The sequence below is a fragment of the Alexandromys fortis genome, unplaced genomic scaffold, assembly GCF_014885135.2.
Source record: "Alexandromys fortis isolate MF-2015 unplaced genomic scaffold, M_Fortis_MF-2015_v1.1 scaffold_14, whole genome shotgun sequence".
Lineage (NCBI taxonomy): Eukaryota > Metazoa > Chordata > Mammalia > Rodentia > Cricetidae > Alexandromys > Alexandromys fortis.
The window spans coordinates 10,611,900-10,639,591 of record NW_026067910.1 but is presented as its reverse complement, the minus strand read 5'-3'; the positions used below and the strand labels follow the sequence as shown (position 1 = coordinate 10,639,591).

At 37.0% G+C, this 27,692-nt stretch overlaps 1 protein-coding gene across 2 annotated transcripts; it reads right to left on the bottom strand.

Moving 5' to 3' along the window:
• Nucleotides 1–1,582: 1,582 nt before the first annotated feature.
• Hsf2 (heat shock transcription factor 2) lies at nucleotides 1,583–26,263 on the bottom strand. Of its 2 annotated transcripts, XM_050138140.1 has the most exons (13): nucleotides 25,908–26,263; nucleotides 20,285–20,393; nucleotides 20,014–20,141; nucleotides 18,352–18,476; nucleotides 16,439–16,514; nucleotides 14,547–14,608; nucleotides 13,433–13,520; nucleotides 11,363–11,508; nucleotides 10,693–10,932; nucleotides 10,164–10,269; nucleotides 5,473–5,526; nucleotides 3,004–3,088; nucleotides 1,583–2,548 (listed from the first exon to the last, which is right to left on the bottom strand). In XM_050138140.1, exons 1-13 carry the CDS (start codon nucleotides 26,256–26,258, stop codon nucleotides 2,253–2,255), a joined length of 1,866 nt encoding a protein of 621 aa, XP_049994097.1. In that variant the 5' UTR covers nucleotides 26,259–26,263; the 3' UTR covers nucleotides 1,583–2,252. The 2 variants fall into 2 exon arrangements, with proteins under 2 accessions (XP_049994097.1, XP_049994098.1); XM_050138141.1 differs by lacking the exon at nucleotides 5,473–5,526 and having other exon boundaries at nucleotides 25,908–26,260.
• Nucleotides 26,264–27,692: the final 1,429 nt, after the last annotated feature.

Below are 27,692 nucleotides of genomic sequence, written 5' to 3'. Positions count from 1 at the left end.
AAAAAAGAAAAGCAGAAAAGAGCTAAGCTGCCAAGATCCAGACAGCCCTAGCTGCCTGGAAGAAGCAGAAACCAGCTGGTCTGACAAAGGGGTTCAGACCAACTGAGTCACTTGGAAAGGACACTGTCCAACCTGTACCTCCTTCCTTTTACATATTTGCTGTGTTGTTCAGTAATGTACAACATTTATACAGGAGAAAAGACCTGAATTCCTCTAAACAGATCAGGCCTAATCTTTTGTAGGTGGCACCTAGGATCAGTTTCATTTCTAGTTTGCCTGTTACTTTTAACATTTGTCTAATCTTGTATTTTTCTTTCAGAAAAATTAAACATGGCCTGATTGCTGTGGGACAATGCTCTTGTATTGGTTTAATAAAATGCTGATTGACCAGTAGCCAGGCAGGAGGTATAGGCAGGGCAACCATATAGGAGAATTCTGGGAAGGGGAAAGGCTCAGTCTGCAGTCATCACCCAGACACAGAGGACACAAGATGAAAATGCTTCACTGATGAAAGGACCCTGCAGGACAGAAACCTATGTCAACACCTGATGACTAGCCAAATTCAGATATATAATTATGAAGGTTAAAAGAATTAACATTTAACATATTATCCTTTATATTAATACACATTTGTTATATCAATAAAAAAAATCAAAACTGATGCCCAACAGCCTTTACAAACCTTGAATCCTGTTTATCCTAATAAAAGATATTTGTGTTACCATTTTATGTTTAGCAGCTCACAAAATTGGACTATTCTATCACTGAACACTAAAAACTTTTAACAAACCAACTTCCAAAGCTCAGAAAATAATCGAAGATGACTGATTAGTGTAAAGTGGGTATGCAGGAGAGCTGGGTAGCTCTATTATCTGATCTGGAAAGCCAAGTCTGTTCCTTTTATGAATGAGTATTTTTAGAAGCTGTACTTCTCTGCATGAAGCCAGTGAAGGAATAGAGGACTGAACAAGGGATGTCAGAAAAGAGCAGGAAAATGCTAGACTTGATTTCTCCCGTTAATTTATTAGATCTCTAATTTAGCACATGGAAGAAAATTTCTAATATTGAGGTACAATATGGCCAATAGAGAAGTCTTCTTGAAGTGCTTTACTACATAAATATGTAAAATATAGGTATTAACTGCACTACTTCTAGCCCTCTCTGCCTGAGTGTAGACTTCAACTTTTAAAGTACCCTAGCCTTTCAATTCTTGAAAAGGACAAGTTGATTTGACTCTCTTGTATCAGGGCAAATAATATAGGCATTTGGTGGCATCCACTGATAATATTCCCATCTGATTTGCAACAATGAGAGGATTTTTTTTCTCTCTGTTCTTTATTAGAAACATAAAAAGCAAGCCAGTATACTTTTAAAACAAAGAACACTAAAATACATGAGATTAGAAGCATCATATTCCCTCATTACTGCAAAAGACAATCTATGTTTTCAGATAAAGCACAAAGATCTTGACTTGAGTCACACTGAGATAAAGATGGACAACACATAGTTTAAAGCCACCTCCTTCCCATGAGAAGGAAAAATCATTTTATGTAGACATCACCTCCAAAGACGACACAACAAATACTAGTACTCAACATTAGTCATATTTATTTTACTAAATACCATGGTTTAAAAGAACCAACCAGAAAACATACTTAAACTAGTCTAAGTGGACAGGGTTAATGCAACCTGTCTCCACGTTCTGTTTGTGGAGCTGGAATCACTTCTAAGTGATTACTTGTGTATACTTGGCCTTTTTTGTTGAGGCATTTTTCTGAACATAAAAGAATGTCTCTGAACCAAAAGACACGAAACATTACAAGATACAGGCACTTTATGTTCCCAGTTTTAAAAATAAGCCTAGTTAAAAATACTTAACAAAAGTAACTAGACCAGAGTTTTCTACCTTTATTTCTAAACACTTTAACTGAATTGAAAATAAACAAGTTTAACTGGGATTAAATGTCATGTTTGCATATAAAAATCCAAATTACTACAATTGGAGAAAAATGGCCATTTGAATTCAACTTAATATATTCCAATAATGTGCATTAAAATTTATACACCTAAGCAGCCAAGTAACATCTGAAAGCTTTGCAAGAGTGTGGTTAGTGAGAAAAGCAAAAGGTGCTTTTATTCCACAGTATCTGATTAAACAAAAAGTAATTTACAAAACAAAGTACCAAATGATACTTTAAAATAAATACTTCATCATTTTGATGAATATATACATAGAGTGTCCATTTGGGGATTTAACTATCTAAAAGTGGCATATCACTATCCAGAGGTGCAGGAGCAAGTTCACATAAATAAAACAGCGTGGCTTCACTAGCTTCGGCTTCAGTCAACGGTTCCAGGCGAACAAGCTTACTCTGGGTTGGCTCTTGGTCCGGGTTGCTGTCTAGAAGCTCATCAACTTCTATGGGTTTATCTACAGAGGGTATAACTTCTGATGTCACAGTTGTAGTCCCCTGTTCAATAGCCGAAGCAGAGTTCCCATCAAGGAATGCGAGAAGTGGAAAGGCAGTATACTGGATAAGTTGTTTATCTATAAAGATCAGAAAAATATTTTATATACCCAAATAAGAAATTGTATACTTTATATCACTAAGTTTTAAAACATTTAAGCCAGGAAAGTTAACCTAATTTCAATTTAACTATAACATTTGCCTTTTAATGTTAAAAAAGGCAAAAAATTCAAAGTACAGAAACCACTACCTCAGCATTTACATTTTGTTATGATACTAGAAACTTGAAACACCACCACGAAGTCAATGCAGCAGTCCGTCTTTTTGTATGGAGTTTGTTTTCTGTAGTGCTGAACTACAGAATTGTAGGACTGAACCCAGCGCTTTGCACATGCTACACAAGAGCCTAGCCCATTCAGTTGTTAGGTATGACAATATTTCTATGGTCTGCATTAAATTCTGTATTGAAACTCAAACCAACCAACCAAAATAACAAAAAACGTCCTACAGGAATTCAGACTACTTGCATACCTACCTGGTTTGGACTTGGATTTTCTTCCGTCTTCTGAAACTTGTTGAATGACAGTGCTCTTGGTAGTTTCTAATACCTTATTCTCAGACTAAAAAATAATAATACATTATAATATAAAAACTTGTTTTACATCTTTAAGGGTACCAAAATTTAAAAACTGATAAAATAATATCAACACATCTAAAACATACTGGAAGGGGGAGCACCAGAAAGGATGAACTAAAGAGGAAAATCTCACTGGAATTAACCAGACTGGCTAAGAAACTTGTCCTTAGGGTTAGAATAAAGTACACAAAATAAAAGAAAAAAAAAAGCATTTCAGTACAGGATAGACAGAATTGTCAAAGACTAAAGACAGGAATAAATCAAATACACGTGGTATCACATGCTAATGAGGATATAATTAAATATACATTTTAAATAGTTTTGATTAGAAATGCATCGCATAATATTCTTCATGTGACCAGAAGAGCTAGCAGAGAAAAATGCACTCAACGGTTGCAAAGGATGACACAGTGACTTTAATGTAAACATCCCTGCTCTTGGAAGCCTCAACTGTGATGGCTTCTTCTTGTCCTTAGGTTCTTTAATTCATTTCCGTTGATTCTTCAGGCACTGTCTTCTTCCGTTCTGCTTCTAGGAGGACTTACATCTACAATGTTGCTAAGATGTCAGCCATCTTTTCAGCAGTGCTCAAACTCTGAGCTGCAGACGAACCTCAATTACTTCTGATAATCCTAAGTACATTTCTACATGCTGCTTTATGTATGGGTTAACAAACATGGAAAATTCCTACATTCTTCTGGTAGAAGTAAAGCATAATGACCATAAGATGAAAACTAAACCATTACAAATATTTAAGTAAAAGTAGTTCATCATTTACAAGTCATAATATACAAGTGTTAATACATTTTATTCTTCTTGAAATACCAAGGATGCTGCTGTTGGTACTCTAATCTGAGAACCAAGATTATGACTTTATTTTTTTACCATCCGAGTTCTTATTCATTTAGTAGTGGCCACTCAGCACTAAGGAGTAAAAGGTATCCAGACTAAGAAAATATTAAGTTACAGGTCCATATACCCTTGTCATGGGCAAAAGGATAAGTGATAAAAATACCAAATTAACTCTGGAATCAGACTAATAAAACATCAGCCTTAAAATATATTTTTCATAAGATCAGAAAGCAATATGCAATTTTCTGTTTCTGATTATTTCTGAAAATTCTAAGTTTTTTGTTTCTAGAATAAAGAGGATTATCGAAGAACAATGACTCAGTTTTAGCAATAAACAGCAAAGCATATCACTAAATTAAAATACGATGTGACTTAACACTCAATATACTGATAAAATAGTCATACTTTAAGCCTAGGTAAATGGTAGTGAAATTCGGCTTACCGCCTGCTTTGATTTATAATGTCTATCAAAACAAAGCAACACATTCTTATATGCATTACCCATACCTGCTTAACCTACAATTACAGCATTCACAGTTGTGACATAGAACACCCATATAACCTAGTAGGTTTGACTGTTTACAGAAATAGTGCACCGTATGTCATAACCCAAACAATGCACGATAAATGTCCTACTCCACAATTTCAGAGTTCTGAGAGGCTCTGCATCAGACAAGACAAACCTTCAAAATAGAGGAAAACTGGCCAGGTGATCCTTACACATGACAATAGAAAATTTCAACTTATCAACTCTATAATCATTCATATTTATTTGAGATGTATCATCTTTAGATTAATAGGACAAAAATGTAACTGACTTCACTAATTCATAATTTGAACTTGATTTGTTTTGTAATCAGTAAAAAAAATAAAGATAATTAGGTATACAAATTAGATATGAGGAGTAAATTAGTCAAGGTAATTAAGCTATATAAAAATAAAAATTTATAAGCATCTGCCATAACAGATTGTCCTTAAGAATCTCCTATGAATTTGCTAAGTCCAACTGGAGCTCCTATTTGTTGAAAAAGTTCTTTTGGTTAAAAAAAAAAAAAAGGCTTTATAGAGGTAAAGCTCCTAGCCAGCAAAATTTGCTTTGCTTTAGCTAGCTTTTAATTAATAAATCTAAAGAAGAAAAACAAACCAGTTATTTTCAACTGAAAAAGCTGAGAAATTGTTTATGGAAAGAAAGAATATAAAATGCAGAAATTAAATTTTAATTATTTTTGTTTCAAAGAAGTATCTGAACAAGCCAAGGCCAGGTGATTTCCCAGCACTGAGGCCAATTTTCACAGAGAGTGAATCCCACATGTGCCAGCAGAGTCGGGCAATGAAGAGGACCCCAGACCCAAGTGTTAATTTTCCATCTAGTACTTCACTATCTCAATCACGCATTAAGTAAGAATATAAAATGTTTTCTGTAGTTGAGAGTGCTACTGCTTTCTATCCATGTGTACTAGGACTTTTTCAGATGTTTATAGCTATGGGTCCTGAGCAACATGAATTAAAACTTACTTTTGTATTATTGATGTAATCTGTGGGATTCATCTGCACAGAACTAGTGAAAAGCTGAAAGACCAAACGAGAAAGATGGTAAGTTTAAAAAATATTTTAAAAGATTTGTGTGTTAAAAATTTTTATACAACCATGTTGAGTGAAGGGATGTCACTCCTACACTATGAGGTTTCCACAGATTGAAACAAGTTTGGAAAAGCGAGAAAAGCAGAAAGAAAACAAAGGCAGAGCAAGCTGGCCATGCACTAGATGGAATTTTATGCTGTAAGGGTGTCTCTACAGGGTGCAAAGCATTTGAGATAGTTTCCCACAATTCCTATCCCTTAATCTCCATTTAACTTCATATCTTTTCTCTTCCTAAACGTCCTGGGGCATATGTAGCACCAAACGCTGTCTCATGTCTTGAAACTAGGCATTCCTATAATATAATATCTGCTAATTACATGACAAAATCAGAACCTACTGTGACAGTGAAACCTAACAAACACATCAGGTAGAGCCTCTGACAAAACACCCACTTCATTTTATTTTCCACGTAGCAAGGGAAGATTTTAAGTGCCAAAATAATGCCAATGAATTGTACTCATAGCCCAGCCAACTCATAAATACAACTTTAAGTCATAAGCTCAAAATAAGAATCATTGACCCCCCCCCCAAAAAAAAACCATTATTTCTGCTCTCTAGGAGCTTACAATCTGAAAGACAATGCTAACATTAGTCTACTTATAGACAATCCAGTTTCACAATTAGTAGAGCTTAAACACACTAGAGAGCATGGAGAACAAGAGCATAGGGAAGCACAGACGCGGGCATTCACAAGATGGCGCTATGTCCCAAGAGGACGGTCTGGAAGACAGTACTGAGTTACTATAACACCAAGAGTTACAGCATATTCTAGAAATGGTTAAGAACCACGCAAATAACAGAAGTTCTGACTTGAACAGTTCTAGACAAAAGTTTAGAAAAAGCAGTGCAAAGCCATTCAGTGGATGAGTTCAGGTTCTACCACAAATAAGATCCCTAAGAATAGACTGAGCACTGAAACAGACGTTAGGTCCGCATTTTACAAGAATACCAATGCCAGTGGTTCACAAATAATGAAATGCAGAAATCATAGTTATCACAGTTATCCTTCTTCTTTTATTCTCTCTCTCTCTCTCTCTCTCTCTTTATAAACCAATGAATTTATTGGAATTACTTATAAGAATACAGGAATGTGGGTGAAGGGTTACTTTCAGGGAAAGACTCCTTTCTTTAAAGACCACAGTTGTCAAAAAAAAAAAAAAAAAAAAAAAAAAAAACCCTTGGATCTCTTCCCATTTTATTTCCCTCTCTTTTCATATCTCACCCACTGAAGAGGTAAGGAGCTCAAATCTTTCGCGGCAGGTGACTATGACTATTCTAGAGATGCAATTTTGTACCTACAGACAGGGTGGTACCTGAGTAAGGTCAGCAATGTTTTATCCCTTTCTGTCTCAAAACCCATTCACTGACTTAGGAGTATCTCATACATACTCCAAGACAGATTGTACAAAATATACACAACCAATTCACATACAAGGAACTGACACAACTTCGTGAATTCTAAGGCTCAATGATTTCCTATTGACTCCACCCTGATATAAGAAAGAACTGAACTTGATAAAGAGAAGCTGGAACTCTACAATGCATTTGGTTTATATCTTGATTATCTTCACCATCCATTTCAGAGAACGAGGCAGCCAGGGGTAGATTTTCAAATTTATGACACTATAATCTAATTCATGAGAGAGGTAAGTCTTGGTTGAGAAAAGTTAAAATACAAATTAAGGTAGTTTGTCAATGCTGTTTTGAAAAAAGTATCTAGTGATGAGATAAAGAAAATCAAAGTGATTCTGGCAATATATATCCCAGGAAAGTTAATATTACTATAAAAATTAAGAATGCTGTAAATGGGCATAGTTTTCAGGAATACAGAAAATTTTGGCATTGAACTTAAATAATCTAAAGACAGGCAGATAAGGCATCCCAAAGTCACGGAGTAGGATTTAAGCCAAGTTTGCATTTAAAAGTATTAAGAACCAGAGATACATACATTTCAGAACAGGATAATGTAAAAATATCTGAACAGAAAGACAAGAAATAGAAAAAAAAAAAAAAAAGATACAAAATGGAGTGCCCCAAAGTAGAAGACATCAGAAAAAAGAAAAGTTCTTCTGGAAATAGAATTGATTAGGAAGACAAAAGAAGAAAGATGTGAGACCCTCATACGGAAGACACCTATAATCCTAGCACATGGGAGGCAGAAGCTTAAATACAAGGCATTCTGTGTTATAAAAGATCTTGTTTCAAAAGCAAAAACAAATCCTCTTGTAGACTACTCTATGGTACTAAAATACAGCATTCATAGTAAGGTTAGTTATTTGTAATTCCTCCAATAGCTCTTCCTGTTAAGCATTAGCCCTATTTAATAGATGAAGAAACTGGAGCCGGGCAGTGGTGGCGCACGCCTTTAATCCCAGCACTTGGGAGGCAGAGGCAGGCGGATCTCTGTGAGTTCGAGACCAGCCTGGTCTACAAGAGCTAGTTCCAGGATAGGCTCCAANTTCTATATGTGACCTTTCCCCTGAGCTATAATTTAAAAAAAACTAAAATGAAAGCATTATTAATTGTAATGAAAGGGATAAAACAATATAAATGGCTCTCTGTGTGTGTGTGTATGTGTGTGTGTGTGTGTGTTTAACTAGAGCTAAATCTCAGGTACCTATCTCCATTTATTGGCCTGATCTCTGAACCCAGCTAAAAATAGTTTGGAGTCCCGCCAGCCGAGCTGAGCTATGTTTAGCAGAAAATGAACTGGAGGAGAATGGGGCAGAGCTGAGCACACGCTTTCTGTCTGCTGGGGATGATGCTCGGCTCTGCTCTTTAAGCCAAGTCAAGCCAGCCGTCAGGAGCCCAGGTTGTCCTCTCCTGGCCAGCATCTGAGTGTAGGAGCTCAGTCAGGGGGAGGGAAGGATATAAAGGACCTCAGAGTAGCTGAACCCTGGCTAGTCTCCCCTATAAACCCACCATCTTTCCTTTTCTCCTCCCCTGGTTAGACTAGCTGGTTTCTGTTTTTGTTAAAAGAGAGAGAGAGAGAGAGAGAGAGAGAGAGAGAGAGAGAGAGAGAGAGAGAAATGAAAAGGGAACCCAAAACAAACAATATCCCAAACTCAGACTTTTCTAATTCAAAACAAGTCATCTTTCACCAGTCCAGCGAAAGAAAACTAAAGCAAAAAACAAACCCAGAGGGGCAGAAAAAGAGAGAGACAAAGACAGACAGACAAACAGACACACACATCTAAGGACAGAAAACTGAATTGGGTTAAGGAGGCATTAAGTTTATTTTCTCTAACAAAGGATACAAAACTGCAAAGAGCCACAGCTTGAAGCCTGGAGCACAGTGAATATTGAAGTTTGAATACAAATTCTGTAAATGTTCAACGTAAAATTAAATTGATCCAAAGACCACAGAATTGTAGATAACATAAACGACTATATTTTAACACCCACATTCAGACTTGGGAATGGGTCTGATGGACTCAAAAAGGACTGTTAGATTATTGCTGTCAGGCTGAAATGGGTAGCACATGGCAGCTTAATTCACTTACCAAGATCAGCATGGCAAGAAAATCTTTAAAGAGTGAAATACAGTCCTGTGTGGTACTGACAATTTGAGAAGGGTGTTTAAGCTATGTGGCAGACCAATTTTATGATAAGAGATGCAAATGATTAATTAACCATAAATCAGACTGACAAGTAAAAAAGGACTATTCATTTTAGCATCATTAAGAAGTTCTTAAAGTGGTAATACTAAGGATTCCTTTGATCTGAAAGAAAGTTCATTGTAAGGCAAAATATTTCTTAGAATAAAAAGATCTTAGAAGGAGAGGAAAGAACAAGCTTTGTGTGAGTAGGACAAAGTTAGATGAATCTAGAAAGCTCTGGATAGGGTAACAAGAATGAAGAGAACAAAATCAAAATGGGTAAGACGGTGTTTAGGGCCTGAAACCAGAGAAAAGGCTGTAAGTCCAGACAATATTGGAGTTAAGTTCACACAGATGGTGACTAAGACTGGAGAAGGGAATCAGACTCAAGACATACAAAATATAACAAATATAACGAAAGGTATTTACTAGAAAATGTTAATTCCAAGTACTAACAAGTGTCTCTATGATACTCTGTGACTAGATGTATCTATTACTATTTTCTTTTTTTTTTTTTTTTTTGAGACAGGGTTTCTCTGTGGCTTTGGAGCCTGTCCTGGAACTAGCTCTGTAGACCAGGCTGGTCTCGAACTCACAGAGATCCGCCAGCCTCTGCCTCCCGAGTGCTGGGATTAAAGGCGTGCGCCACCGTCGCCCGGCTCTATTACTATTTTCAAAGATACTTTATTCAATGACAGTTTATTCTAGAATAAAATATACATAGAGTAACAAGTTTAGATAAAACTTGCATTTAGTAGTGGTAATACTGAAAAGTATGGGCAAGTGCTTCTCAGAGATAGACAGTGGTCACACCCCAGTGCCCTATGTCCGCCTGTTACACTTCCTAATAAAAATCATTAAATAAGAAAAACGCAGAAAGTTTAGAATACAAAAAAGTATCAACTTTAAACAATATATATAAGTACACAAACCACCAGTATAGTAAAGATTATGCAAAGTACCTACATCAACCAGGAGATCTGGGTCTATGCTAAATTGTCTTCCTGAGAGCATGGCTTGGAAGTCCTCTAAACTACAATCAATGCTGTCAAGGTAATCCAACAGCTCAACCCTAAAGAAAAAAAATAACAATTTCATATTTATTAAGTATTCTCATTCTTCCATTCCAAACCACTGCTGGTGATCTAGCCCTACAGAATCATCCTAGTGACTCTTAACTTCTTATCAGCTCTGAAAACATCCCATTTAAGATTTGCAATTTCTGAAAATTGAGAAACTCAAGTCTTTTACACAAATTTAGTATTTTCAGAAAAGATGTGCTAACATAAAGGTGTGCTTTCCCCTTTTTTATCTCTCTACTCTAAAACTCCTAATATTCACACTTACTCCTATACTATAAATGACTACACTTTTAATACAATCTGTGCCTTAAATTACACTAGTATACAGAATTGGTAGAGTAGCATAAATACTTTCAAGAATTATTGAACTAAATTATTAAAAAGTAATTAAAAACATCTAAATGAATACTCACTTTCCCAAGAGGTTAATGTTATCATTCAAAATGGAATCCATCATGGTCACAGGATCCTCTGAGGTTAGACCGGATGAGCCATTTATCTGGACTGCACTAGACATGAGGGGGCTGCTGCCAGCACTTCCCAAACTTAATGACTCTCTGGCTAGCTCATTCTGATCTGTACTCTGAATGACAGGAGCGTACTCGTCTTCATTGTCATCCTCAACAATTACAATGTCAGGATACTGGTTACAGCTAATCAGCAATATAAGAAAAAAATTACAATTTTAGAAAAGGCAAATTTATTTTCATTCTCTGATAAAATTCACAAAACACTGATTAAAACATTTTCTTTTCTGGAATGAGTAGTTTAGACCAATTATGATAATTTGTAAGATAGAAAACCACTAAGAATCAAGGAAAAAGGTTTAACTCCAAATAAAAATGATCTATTTTTCTATTCCCTCCCTCCCTTTCTTTCTTCCTCCTTCCCTCTCTCCCTCCCTCCTTCTTTCCTTCCTTCTTTCTTTTAGGCTTTCTCTGGTTCAATACTCCAAATATGAGAAAAAGATTAGTACTTCAAACCAAATATGGGAAAAAAATTATTTTTCAAAAATTTTTAATTTAGTCATTTGGTAAGAACAATGATGAATACTTTTCCAAATATTATCTAATGATCACTTACTTGGGATCAGATACAACATCCTCATTAGTTTCTGGAATAACTGGAATATTTTCTTCATCAGCATTATCATCAGTAACATCATAAATAATTATATCATCTGAAATCCGCTCTCTTGACTTTAAACCTTCAGTCCTACTATGTGGAACCTAAAGAATCAGGAGAAAACAAGATCATATGGACTACTACAAAGGATACCATCCAATAAACTAACTGGATCCATCCTACTTACTAAATGTTGAGCATAGTAAACAAAACAGCTTTGTTCTCTGCCCTTCTGGGACTCACATACTAAAGAGTTATTATAATATCATTTTTACAGTTATGAAGTATATATATCCATATTCTACTTAAGAACAAATTACTTTATTATAGGAGACGTCAAGATGACATGCCCAAACCGTGCTTCTATGAAGATCTTCAAATTCTAAAGAAATTTTATAGATAAATAGTGAACAGGTTCTATGTCTTCAGAAATTTCAAGTATAATCACGTGGCCACTGTACTGACAGCGACTGTTCTATCTGAACCTGCTGGGTCTAAAGAGGTTTTATTCTTAGTTATTAAATAGCTTCACTAAGAGATATAGAAAGCTTCAACAATTCCACAGCTAAAGGCCACTTTGGCTATTTTACTAACAACTTGTTCTTTCTAACGTGAAGATGCAATTACAAAGGCAGTGTGATCCAGGCTATTATGCAACTACTGAGGAGGCTGAGACAGGAAAATTCTGAGTTCAAGGCCTGCCTGGATTACAGAGTGAGTTGGTGGGATCCTATCACAAAATGAGAAAAGGTAGCTGGGGATATACCTCAATGGCACAATACTTGCCTAACAAGCATGGCACTTTAGGTTCAACCCCAGGCATCCAAAAAAGGAAAAGGAAAAATGTATAGGTACTTTCAGGTCAGTTACATTAAAAAGTTCAATTCCCTAAAAGTAAATTATAATGCAAAAATTTTTGAAGTTTGATATTAGATGACAAAGGTAAGATATGTAAAGTGCTTTAAAATATATAAATTCTAGTTTAAAAAATCATTTAAAATATATAAAACACTTGAAAAATACATAAATTTCAGTTAAACTAAAATGAACAAAAACCAAACCAAAACACTCATTTACTTCTATAAGCCTTCAATCCAAAAATCAAGTTATATCTACTTGGTTTAGAAAAAGAAGTGGGTGAACATTGTAATAAAAAATTAATTGTTTTGTACCAGAGAGCTAAAGATTAATAAAACCTCAACTGTTCAGTAATAAATCTGACACAGTATTTAAAAATCCTAACATTCAAACTAACAATAGTGACACAGCATTTTTCTTGCTGTGTAAGAACTTAGATTTGATCTCTAGCACTATCAAAAAAAAAAAAAAAAACAGGATTATCAATCAGACAGCAGTATCACAAAAAGAGGCTTAGACTAATTTGATGGTAGACTAATAGGCAATTACAAGTCTATAGAAAAACAGAAGTATATAAAAAATTAAAATTAGAAGTTGCCAGAGAAAAGCACCCTAATCAATACATATTTATCATAGAAGACGAAAAGGAACTAGGCAGCAGGACTTCACACAACTGTATCACAATTGTATGACATCATCACACTGTTTAATTTATACAAGATCACAACAAACGCCATTTGTTTTATCAACTTCAAAAGTAACAAAAAAGCTGTACTGCTGAGCTACAGCTCACTGGTACACTGCAGGCCTAGAAGGTAAGAGGCCTGCATTCAACCAATCCCTTGTACCAAGAAGGAAGTCACACTGCAGAGTATATAAATAATATCATTTATATAAAATTTAGATATATGCCAAATGACAACAGTATTCTTGAGTTAACACACATTAAACACCCATGGCAATAACAAATACTAAAGCTTGGAAATAACAACTATTTGTAATGATGTATTTCTTAAAATTACTCTAAAGCGAATAATGAAAATGTCATGCTTTAATAGAGCTGGGGATGAGCACTTACATTATTATTCACTAAACGTCTTTGACTGCATGAAACACTGCCATAATAAAATTTAGTTTGAGACAATAAATATAAAATACATTAAAATTTACTTTATGATGGTGACTATCAGTTGGTTCTTTGACTATGTGCTGAAATAGATTCTTCTTCTGAGCTCCATTAGTGTTTAGAAGAAGAGGCCTGTAAATAAGAATATTTATGTAATTCCAAAAAAGAAAAAAATAAAAGAAATTTAAGGTTTCTAGCAATTTGCTCACAACACCTCAAGCAAACTTACTTAAATGAACAAAAACCTCCAATAAAAATACAATAGAAATTCTTCAGAACTACTGAATTCCTTACAACTACTGAATTCCTTACAACATACACTTAGTTTTTTAAAGTGGTATCTTACAATTAAAGCCACAGACAATTATACACTGCCCCAAGATCTTGGCCTTCCAGGTCTTTTTCCCTTCCATCTATGCCTTTTGTCAATTAGTCTTCTGGTTTAGGTGTAACATATTTATAAGTAATACAGCCTATTATTAAGATTTTAAAAGATTGGGTCGACTTATATTTAAAATAAACCAAATAACATTTGGTTCTTTCCCTTCCTCACAACAAATGACATAATTTAAAGAGTTCTCCTCATTGAGACATAATGCTACTTTAAACTGTCAATATGAATGAAATTCAATTATCAGTAAGACCCTTGAGTCTACAAACTGACCATCTAGTCTACCTTACTTCTCAAAAAAGCATCAGCATGAAGCTGGGCATAGAGAATAAATCGGCTGCATATCTCCAAAATCAGTAAACTTGTGAGCATTAATATGGCATGAATGCAAAAGTCACTTCTATTTACATGACAGGCCATGGTCAAGTAAAGATATCAACGTAAAACCTCAACCTTTTAGAACATAAAACTACCTCATGTACAAAATTACTGAAGATGTAATTACTTTCAGACCACATGAAGTATGCCTAACACATAAATAAATTTTGAGTTCAGACAGAAACTTTTAGTATGTAAATATTCCAAAATCTGAAGAAAATTACAATCTCAAACGTGTCTACTTTCCTAACCACTGTGATATCACTCTTGAAGCTAATATAATTTAACAAGCAGCAGCTGTGCTTTGGTACCAGATGTATAATCAGCAAACACAGGTAGTCATGATTAAACAATAAATTGTTTGGAAGGCAAAAAAAAAACCAACTTACCTTTTACGTTTTAAACTCACAAGTTGATTATTCTGAACCAATGTAACAATAAACTGGACAATCTGAAAGGAAAATGTAAATAAAATTCTTTCATCAAAGATTCTGTTCACATTGTATCAAATCTTTTTTTTTTTTTTTTTTTTTTTTTAAGATATGGTTTCTCTATATGGCTTTGGTTCCTCTCCCAGAACTAGATCTTGTAGACCAGGCTGGACTCGAACTCAGAGATCTGCCTGCCGACTCTGCCTCCAGAGTGCTGGGATTAAAGGTGTGCGCCACCACCACCCGGCTATATCAAATCTTTGTATATACTTTAGATCATTATTCCCCACTTTCTGCCTACATGCATTGTTCACAATAAGTGATTCTAAACACACACAACTATTGCCAAGTCATTGTAATTTCTCACAAATTAACAGATTTGCTGTTTTTATCAGGAAGACTAAAGTGTGATTCAATGACAGAGAAACTGGTGTTCGATAGCTAATTAGAGGCAAAATTACTAACTCAGAACAGATCATAAACTTTCAGGTTCGAAAGAGTGTACTGGCCAATCTTATAAATACGACTTTTGCAATACAAATATGCTTGCCCAATTAACAGACAGTAAATTTTAAGCATCTGATTAAATTTAGAGATAAATTTATAAATAAACCTTATTTTATAAGCTTGTTTCTTTAAATAAGATATGGCCCAGCAACACTGTTCTAGTATGTTCTTAGATATTTAAGTCATCAACCTCACTACAGAAATATCCAGTCTAAGTTCTGGTGGAGTCCAGCAATGACTGTATTAACTAACAGTTTAGCCTTCTAGGTATCATTTATGAGAACCCCTCTGGTTTAGGGGATGACCTAAAATTTTATCGTCAGCTTCCTACTAAAGATTGTCAAGTGAAGACAGTCGGTAGCAACAAGAAATGCTACAATGTCTGAATAAAAGCCAAGTGATTGGAGAACTGTTTTAGACTCTGTAGAGTTTTATATCTTATAAAATTTAACATGATTAAAATAGAATCACCAATTAAGTTTATTTATTATATAGCATATTCAAAGTTGAGCAGAAAAATTGGTAAAAACCAAAGTTCTGTTAATTATTTCACTATCTTTGCTTTTGAATAAAACAATGCAGATTAAGTAGTTAATACTTAAGCAAAATGCTGTTTTGTGAAAAATATGAACAGAGCTTTTCATCAAGCACTTAAAAACACCTGTTATTTTAACTCAATTATCCTTAACAGGGCCATGCATTAGAACTGCCTACAGAAGTTTTAAAAACACACATACGTGAATGAAACACAGAATTGAATTCAATTATGTCTAACCTTAATGCTATTTTATTTTACAAAACCAGCACACTATTTTGATCATAGGCCCAGCGTGACAACTGCTATTACTCTCTGCCATTAAGCCTGGTTCACTAGATTCAACTGTCATTCATAAGCTTATTTTTAGCTCAAGTGCCTTTTCAAGCAGGAACAAGATTTATCTCTCCCTTACCCTTCCCTCAAAAGAACCTGTTGCTATGAGTCCAGTTTACTCATAAGCAAAAAATAGATACCATAATTAACTCTCATGTTTCTTTTCTTAATAGCAAATGGAAGCTGGAATGTAGAGATTAAATGACAAGGACATAAAGCCATGGACAGATTCTAATTCTTCCATTAATTTTCAGCTCAGTATCTTAAATTTATTTTGTTATTTTTTAAACTATTTTTATACTAGGTGTCCAATTACAGCACACACAGGAAAAAACATCTCTGAATTCCCAATTTGGCCAAATGACTTTAAAACTATGCCGATCAGAGAAAACAGCAACACCAACAAAATAGTCCAGACAGTAAAACTGTCTACCTATCAAGCAAACACAGTGTGGGCCGGGAAGCTTCTTACCTTCCTAATGACTTGCTGCTGCTGTGCGTGCTTTGCTCTTAATTCTGACACCTCCTTCCAAAGGGACTCGTTCTCACTGTATTAAAGTTCATTTATAAACCAAAACAACGAAGATTTGGTGAGATCAAGCCACATGTTTTAATCAAGAAATCCAGAGACCTTAACAACTCAGAGGTGGAGTAGCCGGGCAGAGGTAGGAGAAATACAGTTTAAGAGCAGCTCAAGCTATACAGTGAGACCTTGTCTAAAGAACAAATACTAAATAACTAAGCTTCACCTAAGCTCTATTTCCTTCTTCTCAACTGTATTATCTACTCGTCACAGCAATACTTGTAAAGAGCCTTAAGATCCATACTTGCATGCATACAGTGGTAAGTAATTTGCTCCTTTTGATAACTGGACTTAGTGCTTTTTGCTTAAAAATAAAGTAAGTTTAAGCAGGATGGCAAGAATATACAGATTTGGTAACTGTTTCCAGAAACAAAGGGAAGAACCCTGACCAGCACATGACGGGTTCTGGGGACTATGCTTAGTATCTCTTGTGTACGAACCACCTAAACTTCCATAAACACTGCTAGGAAAAGAATCACAATCTTGCTATATAGATGGAGTAAAGGACCTTTGCCCAGTACATATAGATAACTGCAACTATTAAAGTAAATTTAGTTTGTTAGGCCCTAAAGCTATCTGAAGATCTGTATCAAATCCTCTAAGGAGGCAAAGAACATCTCTAAGTCTTTTTAAAGAAGGAAGTCCAATAACTTACCCAATAGCTATAATTCTTTTCCCTTTTTGCCTTTGTAAAATCAAAATTGCCATTATTAAAATTGCCAAACTAATAAGGATAATTCGACTTATTTGCTAATTTTAACTTCTATTAATCTCCCAAAAATTATCTTCAAGTTATCTGTACTATTATAACAAAAAAAGGCAGATTCACACATAGAAGTACCAGAAAAGGAAATAGTTTTTAATACTTACTAAATAGTCACTGTATATTTTCAAAATCAAATTTAAAGATGCTGCTACCTGTCTCCTGAGGCAGAAGATGGTTATCTCTAAGAGCTAAAGAATGACTGATCAAATCTTGAATTAGCTTAAAAGAGGCTACTAGCAGAAACAAATAGAGCAAACAGCAAACTAGTTAGAGAAAATGAGTAAAATTGGAAAGTTTAAGGCTTATTCAAAGGAGGAATCCCAGTCCAAAGTCACTCATGATGAAAACATTTGAATCAGGAATAACTTAACAGCCCAACTGTAAGATAGACTGTGTGAAATAACTACTCTCTTGCTATTAAGAAAATGTATATGTAAGAATAAAACATACCTACTCTATAAGGTAACTGTGTCAGCTGAGAAAATACTACTAAATAATGTCGTGAAACAAGATAAGTTATGTTTTTGAAGATAAGAGGTGTGTGTAACCCTCTCCTGGGTCTGTGTCAAGAGCAAGTAGGACAACTGTGTGTGTGTGTGTGTGTGTTATTTCAATGCCCTACTTTTTCCTAATAGACAGACCACAATGACATATACATTTTAAAGAAGTCATTTATGTACAAAGACCATAGGAGCACTAATCTTTGCTAAACTATTGATTACATTATTAACCAGTTATATGTGATTTCTAAAGTGCCCTCACTTCCATGTGAAACCATACGAAAACTAATCTATGTAGAATTTATTTACTACATTATCTTAAAGATCTACCATTTCATAAACAAGACAAGCTTCATGGCAACATTATACATTCTGACAACCATAATTAAAGTCTACATCTACAAACTAAAAGTAAAGGGAAGTGATACAGAAAACAAAACACCGAGAGTTAAAGTAACACACCAGACACTCTCCAAACCCCAACACACACTTCCCAACTTCCTTAATAGTAGGATTATATTTGGAAATATTTTTACCTTTTTAATTCTGAAAGCCTGGACTCAATAGTTTCTTGCTTTATCTGAACCTTCTGAGCACTACTTATAATTTTTGTTAAATCTTCCTGACGAATTTTATTTTCCTCTGGTTTTGAAGATGAAACCTTCCAAAATACAAATTTAAAAAGTTAAATATATATTACACCCCCATGACTGTAATTCAAAACTTCCTATTATGAGAAGTCTCTGTATCCTATTAAAGAAGTGAGATGTGGTTATAATTTCTAGATAAATTCTAGAGCAAGAACAAACTGCATAGCTTAATACAAGAGAAAGCAAGGAATAATCACTTAATTTTTCCCCTTTCCCTAGTCTACTTAGGAGTAAGTCACCATACTGGGATGAGCAGGAATACAGGGATCTGTAGCACAATTGATAAAAACCCAGAGACAGTAATTGGGGTTCAACCTGAAGGCAGAAAAGCAAAACAATCAGACACTGGCTCTTAGCTCTACCTCAGTCCAAAATGGCAAGCCTGCCTCCAACAATCTCAAAATGAGACTGTGTCTGTGAGCTGTCTCCTCCCATCTTATATTCCTCTCTAGTGCTGGGATGAGACTGTGTCTGTGAGCTGTCTCCTCCCATCTTATATTCCTCTCTAGTGCTGGGATTAAAGGAATGCATCGCCCGGTTTCTATGTCAAACTAGTGTGGCAACTGGGATTAAAGGTGTGTGATACCACTACCTGGTCTATAAGACTGATAAATAAGTGAAGCTGTTTTACTCTCTGATCTTCAGGCAAGCTTTATTTATTAAAATACAAATGAAATATCAGTACAAATATCTTTTTTATTCCCTCTGTCAATTGAATTTCCTATCATTTCCAAGCCTCTTTATCACATCATATTCCATATTAATTAAAATTATGTAGTAATACAGCTACATGTTAGATAATTTTCTTTCATGGGCTCTTCACCTTTTGTTTTTATTCTGCAGTATTTAGGACTGAACTCAAGGCCCTGTGTGTGTTAGATTAAGTAGACTTACATTTCTAGCCACTGGGCTATAGGTAGTCTCCTGCCACCTTTTCTCCACCACCTCCCACTTTTTGGTGACAGGAACTGAAGGAAGAATTTTAAGATGCTAGAAATGTTCTACCACTGCACTATCTATATCTCCACTCTTTCTTTCTTATACACCTCCTATGAATTTACTAAGACATCTCATTTTAGCAGAAGATAGCTGTTTCTTTTCTCTGCAAACTCAAGAGTAAGCCCTCCCTTGACAATGTGTAACTCTACCCTGTCACAATATTGTGAGTATTTTCCTTCCCTCCCTAAAGTGAAGACTGGCCTACTCTCAGCACAGCCGAGTCTGAAGTAAGTAAGTGGTTGGGACAGATGAGCAATTAATCAGAGATTTATTAGTTTAGTTCATCTGTATAAGGAGTATCTCTGTATTTCTTCACATTCATTTTCATTATCTATATATTTGTTAGTAGTGATGGTTACTGAGATAGAATCTCACTCCATAGTCCAGGCTGGCCTGGAACTCACTATTTAGACCAAGCTGGACTCAAATCTACAGCAATCCTCCTGCCTCTGCCTCCCAAGTGCTAGGATTACAGGTGTGCACCGCCATACCCAGTCTGTTCCTCAGGTCTATAACCTCATTAATGCATGCCAGCAGCAGCTCACCTACCTTCCTTTTAATGTTCTCCAGCAAGTCGTCTTGGCCTTGTTTGAAGTAAGGATGCTGAAATTCAACAGGACCATCTCTTTCCTGTTTTATAATTCCAGAATCAATATGTAATACTTTACGGAAGCCATCTGACAAAAATTCAAATTTACATACTAAAATTAGACAACTGAAAAATAAAGCTTATACAGAAATATACTTCATTATTTTAGTGAGAAAAACTGGCTTAAACAGATGTTAGTAGCATTAAAGGCAAACCACTGGTCATACTCACACATATTTAGTTGTCTCACAAAGCTGGCCATGTTATTATGTTTGAAGTACTTGGGAAGAATTTCTTTTGCAAATCTTTGCTCATCCAAGACCAGAAAACTTTGCCCATTCTAAAAACCAAACAAAAAGCCCACAAATGTCAATCAGCTAAGGTCCGCTGACAAAGTTATATATGTGAATCTAAATAAACCTTTCTAGATACCTTCAGACCAACAATCTATTTTTGATAATGTAACAAAAAGAATCCTTTAATTACAAGAACATTTTAGGTATCAGCATCAAACCAAAGGCTGCATCATACTCTGTGAAGAAACATTAAAAGTGTGTCTACTAAACAAAAAGCCTAATATGTAGACAGTACTACTAAGTTATTTTAAAGCTAAAGTAAACTGACAAAATCAAATTGAGAAATCACTATTTTACCACTATCCATAACATATGTAAGTATTACACTGAAAAACTATGAAAGAGTTTTGAAAGATTTCTGGTTACGAGATTAATTCATTGAATTGGGTGTGGTGCTGGTGTCCGGATTTAGAACACTATCTCCAGCACCCACCCCCTTTTACTTTCTAAAAAAAGATATAGGCAAAACACTTAGGCACATACAATTAAAGGCAAAACACTTAGGCACAATAAATATCTGTACATACACCGCAAATATGACTGGTGTTTGTGGAGGTGAAAATGCTTCAGAGCCCCTGGAACTGAGTTACATGTGCATCAGCATGTGAGCTGAGAACCAAACCTCTGTCCTCTGCAAGAACAAGTGCTCTTAACTTCCAAGTCACCTCTCCAGCCCTTAGTTTCTGAGGCAAGGGTCTCATTAGATGCCCAGGTTGGCTTAGAATTGCAGCCCAGGCAGGTCTCAACTTTGTGATTCCTGACAGCCTATTAGGAGCTACAACAGGCTACATCACCACTGCCACAGGCCAGGCTGGCTTCTAGACTAATATTGAGAAAACAAGATACTCATATGTAAAACAATACAGTTGACCTCTTACCTGACATCATGTACAAAACTTAACTCACAATAGCCACTAAAAACTATACACATTAGCATCAAAGATCTGAATCTTGCCAGGCCGCTATAGTGTGCATCCTCAGTCCCAGCACTCGGCAGGCAGAGGCAGGCAGTTCTCGCCAAGTCCAGAACAGCCAGGGATGCACAGAGAAACTTGTATGCGCGCACACACACACACACACACACACACACACACACACACCAGAGAAAAATTTCACGATGTTTGATTTAGAAATTAAGTCTTGAATACAACACTGAAATACAGGCAACATAAAAAATGGGACCATATCAAGTTTAAAAACTTCTGCATACTGAACATCGATAAGCAGGAAAAGCCCTCCCATAGGATGGGCAAAGGATTTGTAAATGAGGTATGAGACATATATCAAAAAACAACAAAAATCCAATTAAAAATGAGCAAGGATTCTGATTATAATTTTCCAAAGATTCAAAATTGCCAATAAGTGCATGAATGATGCCTGACATTCACAAATCATTAGGAAACAAAAGTTAAACAATATGATACTACTTCCCAGCAACTTAGAATGGCTTTATCAAAGAACTATAATGTGTTGAAGGTGTGAAGGAATTTGAGTTGTGACTTGATGGTGAGACAGACGATACTGCAGTTGTTGTTGAATACAATACAGCAGTTGCTCAAAACAAGCAAAAAACAGAAAGAACAGACTTACCAAAGGATCCAGTAATTCCTATTTTATATAAACACTCCAAAACTAGCAAAGGACCTGAAGAGATACTGGCACCTCATGATCCCTGTAATATGTCACAAAACTCAAAAAGTGAAAGCAACTTAAGTGTCCATCATCTAATCAATGGATGAACAAAATGTGGTACAGAAATACTGAGAAATATTATTCAGATTTTCAAGTAGAATTTGACTTGTGTTACACAGGTTCAAGTATTTGAATGGTTGGCCCCCAGTTGGTGGAACTGTTTGGGAAGGAGCAGGAGGTGTGGCATTGCTGGAGGAGGTGTGTTACTGGGAGGTGGGCTTTCTGAGGCTTCAGAAGTCCATACCATTTCCAGCTAGCTCTCTCTGCCTCTTACTTGTGAATCAGATGTAAGCTCCTAGCTACTGTTCCAATTCCATGCTGGTGTGACTGCTATGCTCTCCACCCTCATGGTCATGCACTCACCTTATGAACTGTAAGCCTCAAATAGACTCTTCTGTAAGTTGTTTTGATCATGGTGTCTTATCACAGCAATAGAAAGTAAGCCATAATTTCAGTTTGGAAAGATCAAAGTTATTCTACAGCTGGGCAATGATAATGTAATTGCAATATAATTGAAGTGCACATTTATTTAATACATGGCTAAAATGTTTGATTTCACCTTATTTTAACAAAAAATGCATTTACTAATATAGAGCTAAAATGTTTAATTTGTTTTCATGTTATTTTACAAAAAAAAAAACCACACAAAGGTGATGGTATAAACCATCCAGAAAATGATTATTTAATAAAGATGCTGGATAACTAATGAATGAAAAAAAGTGAGATATATCCTTCAAATTACCCCCAAAAGTTTATTCCACATAAACTTAAGACATGGGAAAGAAAAAGTACATTTCTCTTCATAAAATATGTAAAAGAAGGCAATTTGGAACCACAATAGAGTAAAATATCCCAGTAATAAATAATCTAAACACATGGGACCTTTAATTAAATATTAAAATGAAAGAATCTAAGGAAAACAAATATAGCATTGTAAAGTTAATACTTCTTTAAGCCAATACATTAAGTGTCTCAACTTTAAACTATCTTAATTTTCAAAAGATTCTTAAAGATGAAAATATGCAATTACAAGAAAAAGATAATTATATATTTGTTATAAGGAACTCCTATAAACAATAAAATATTAATAAAAATCGACAATACAAAATTTTCACAGAAAAGGAACCCAAGAGTCTAATAAATAGAAGAAAACTTTAGAACTCACTACTTACTAACAGAAATATAAATTAATGCAAAGTTTTTTTAAGGAAATATTTCCTACCTACCACCCTGGAAATCTCCAAGAATGGTAATATTCTCTTTGACAAAGAGATGAAGTAACCGAACACCTCATGCACAGCTATCGAGAGGGAATGCTGGTTAGGTCACAGTGGGGCTGGAGAGAAGCCTCAGCAGTCAAGAGCTCATACTGCTCTCAGAGAACCCAATTTGATTCCTACCACTCATGTGGGTAGGCTCATGACAGCCCATAAACCCAGCATTAGGAAATCTGACTCTCTCCCCTGCCCTCTAGAGGTACCTGCACTGTGTGTGTGTCTGTGTGTGTGTGTGTGTGTGTGGCGCGCACACGCTTAAAATAAAAATATTTATTTTTATTTTGTGTGTGTGCACTTAAAAATAAAACCATTAAAAAAAGAGAGAATAACTTATTTCAGCTGTCCATCTAACATTAGCTTAAAATTTTACCTTTCACTATTGACACTGCTTTCTGGAAAAAAAAAATCTGTGACAGCAAAACTGAGAGAAATCTGTCCTAAGAAACTAGGATTAGCTCCAGATAACAATACCTAGAATTTCCTACTAGTTGTACAGGGCAACACTTTGATATAAAACTAAAGAAAGTGCCAGGATGTATAAAAAGTACACCGCAGATAGTGGGAGAATTTGGAACTCAGAATCTTGTTAGGGTCTTCTCTACCCTGCACACACACAAGCATTGTAGTCCCCAGTAAGCCTGGAAATACCTATAAAAGGACTAGGCTCATCTAGATGATCTCTAAGACACTTTTCAAATAGTACCTTTAACATTACAATATGACCAGATAGGCCACACTCATCGTTATCCCAGGACACCAGTGATACCATTCCAATCAAACCCATTACATTTTGTGGCAGTTTCATTGATTCAAAGATTGTGAACTAATTGTACCTCTAGAACAAATACCCTACTGAGTTTACATTTTGACTGTCCTATGGGTGTATTAGAAATGAGCAATTAAAATACAAACGGAGCCTTAATAATGAGATGAATAAAAATACTTCATTTACAAGTAGTAAGACTTCAAGTTAAGCACTGGTTTAATTTCTCCACATTTCAAACCATTCGAAAGAAAGTTATTAAAATGTTTTGTCTAATTTGAATTTATTAGACAGCCTTTCACAAGCCTAAGGAAGTCCAATAAACTTAGCTTGGTTGGGGAAAGTGTTGCAGCCCAATTTCTAACGATAAAGTACAGCTGAGTAACAGTCCGTACTGATCCAGTCTTGCCAACCTTTAATCCTCCCGACTGACGAACAGCATGAGACATCTGTTTATTTTAAGTACCTGCTGGTCGTTGCTTTCCTTATTTTCACATCTTTGCACCGATGTACCAAATTCACCAAATACTTAATATACACAACCTGCAGGGGTAGGACACCTAGGTGACGATACTTACACAAGAAAAGGAAATTCTAGAAGTTAGTTTAGAAGACCAAAATGACACTAATACTAGGCAAAATTCAGTGACATAGTTGTCAAGCTATCAGGTATTCTATTGTTCGCGATTAAAGGCATGTAAAACTGAAAAGTAGCTTAATAGCAAAAAGGAACACAGAAACAAAGCGATATCATTCATCTTACACTTAGCAGGTGCTAGGTATTAAGCGGTTAGTTTTCACTAACTCATCTCAAAAACTGTAAACATGAGAATAGCCACGACTAGGTGATCATCTACAGTAAGAGCCGCCAATCCCCTTCAAAAAGCCATTCTGATCATCTAAGAACTGCGCCCACTAAAGCAAAGGCACTAGTGTGATGCAAGCAATCACTGGGCAAAGAACCTTTGTGTGGAACTGGGGGGGAGGGGGGGAGGGTTCCTTGGGTCACCTAGGCAACGCATCCGTCTTACGCATAACTTAGACCAGGCGAGATACCGGGCTTGATTAAGGTCATCTTTATTTATAAGTAGAATCTGGATGAAACTGATCAAGGCAGCCACATACCACTCCGCCAACAACCACTCAGTAAAATGTAACGACTCGTTTTTAACTCCCCACTAAGTTATCAAGCATGGTCTCCTGCCGCTTTTCACTAAAATAACCATTAAAATAAAAAAAAAAGCCGATTAAACAAATGGTCCAGTCTCCAAACAATAATTGGTCAACCTCTACGACGCAGTTTTAGTCTGAGTCTGTACATTTTCCCTTTACCCTGACCATCATAAAAGATCCCCCGACGCGAGGGCGAGCAATCCCCGCCGCGGAGGTGATTTCCTTAGATAAGACCCGCGCGCGCTCACCCACCCGCCGCCGGCTCGCCCGCCCGCCCGCCCGCGGCTCCGCGAGCGACCTCCGCGCCCGCAGCGAGCAGACGACGAGGGATGAGTGTGCAGAACGCGCGGCTGCGGGGCCGGTCCCGAGCGCCCGGGCCGGCCGGCGGGACCGTTACCAGGGCGCCCCTCCCCCACCGCGGCCCGTGCGAGCGCAGCCGGCCGGCTGGGCCCGGCTCGCGGCTCACACAAAGCCGGGGGTCCGCGTGAGGAGGGGGGGAGGCCGCAGGCCGCCGCCGCAGGCCGCGGGAGCCACCGAGCCCAGCCCAGCCGGTTCGGCGGGGACACCCGGGGCCACCGAATCCCCGACTGTACCTGGCTCCAGGTGATGAACTCATTGGTGTGGGTTTCCTCCACCAGCGTCCACAGCTTGCTGAGAAAAGCCGGCACGTTGGAACTCTGCTTCATTGTTAGCCAGGCGCAGGGATTCCGAATTCCACTCCCGAACGCGGAGGTCGCTTCAGCTGCGGCTTCGGTGGCGGTGGTAGCGGCGGCGGCAGCGGCAGTGGCGGCGGCGGCGATGGCAGCAGCTGCTCCCCGAGAAAGCGCACCGCGCAGGCGCGGCGGCTGGCGGGCCCCGCCCCCCTCGGCGCCGCGGGGCGTGCAGTGAGGCGGGGGAGACCCCGCGGCCGCACGTGACGGACAGGGGTTCGCGGCTCCACCCATGCGCTCGGCTCCCGCGCCGGGCCTCGGCGAGTCCAATCCAAAGCCTCGGGTGCAGCACGGGGCAAAGCGATTGACTGCTGCCGCGAGGAGGGGTGGGCGCAGGAGGGGTTCCGCCTTCTCTTTTACCTTTTAGGCAGGCTCCTCGGTGAGGGAACGAGGTGGGGACCAGGGAACCCTTGTTTGGTGGATTCACGTGGCCAGCGTCCGGGTGCACGGGCTGTGGCTGGCCGAGGGCAGAAACGCCCAGGGGCCGTTGACTCAGGAGTCTGGCGGGCAAAGAGTCATTTGCTCCAGTCTAAAGGAAGGAATAAATCCCATGGGGCGGAGCAAGATGTGCTAGGCCCCTGGTTGAAACTATCTTAAAGGATAATGAGCCTTATTTTACATTTTTTATTGGGAGAAAATGGCTTATATGAGACACTTTTTAATCAAAGCCTGAAGCTTAAGTAATAGTTCGTTGTTGACTGAGTACTTGCTGAGTATCGTATTTTCTATTCTAAATCAGCAACTGTTACATGTTTTCAATTGAGCAGACATCAGGTGTCAGCCATAAACCCAGTTTAAAAGCAATTAGTCTAGTTTATAGTATTTGGGCCAAAACTGTTCATGTTCAGTATGTACCTTACAGAGGTTTCTTCGGGCAATGTGTGATACGGAAAAACTCCTTAAAGCACAATTTCCCCCTTTTTCTTCTCCGAGAATAAGATGTTTTACCTATTAGGAGTAGCTGTAATAATGCGGACCTCTGAAAATAAAGAATTCTTTGAAGGCCTTTTTTTTTAACCACAAAAACAAAAACAAAAACACACATGAAAGAATGATTTGCAAACAAATAATAACACTCTGCACAATTCAGTGCTAAGTTGGTTTCCTTCCTGGGTATGTGTACAACTGTACATTAAAAACAATAGCTATGCATGGTGGTTGACACCTGTAAGTCCAGGACTATGGAGGCTGAGGCAGAACTGGACAGGAAAAGCCAGCTTGGATTAAATATGAGCTCCAGGTCACCCTGGGCTACATGACAAGATCCTTTCTCTCAAAAAACATAAGCAAACATTATATACGTATATGCTTTTTACATACAGCATTTTCAGTAACCATATACTGAACGGAGCCCTGTTTGCTACAAAAGTATTGAACATATGATGACAGTAATTGTAATAAAAAGATTAATATTTGACGAGATCTTATTTGACAAGGGTTTTACATGTATTATCTTATTTAATCTTCACAGTAAGCCATAAGATGCTTCAAAAGGTCTGATTCAGGTTACTACAAGTTTTATTCAACCAGCTATTCAAAGCAAACCAGAACCAACCCTGTAGCCAGATTCCCAACATGGGTGACTTGGCAGTTTCCAACTGCATTCCAGTGTGACAATGTGGTGGCTTTCCTCAGTTTGGGAGTAGTTTTCCAGTCCCAGAGCATCAA

Bases quoted from the DNA above. Each gene is read 5' to 3' on its own strand.
- Hsf2 (XM_050138140.1), bottom strand. From the start codon at position 26,258: ATGGGTGGAGCCGCGAACCCCTGTCCGTCACGTGCGGCCGCGGGGTCT. The intron at 20,394-25,907 runs GTACAGTCGGGG...TTTGGTTTTTAG, and splicing joins AGTTCATCACCTGGAGCCAG to AATGGGCAAAGTTTTCTGGT. The intron at 10,270-10,692 runs GTGAGTATTCAT...TTTTTTCTTTAG, and splicing joins AACATTAACCTCTTGGGAAA to GGTTGAGCTGTTGGATTACC.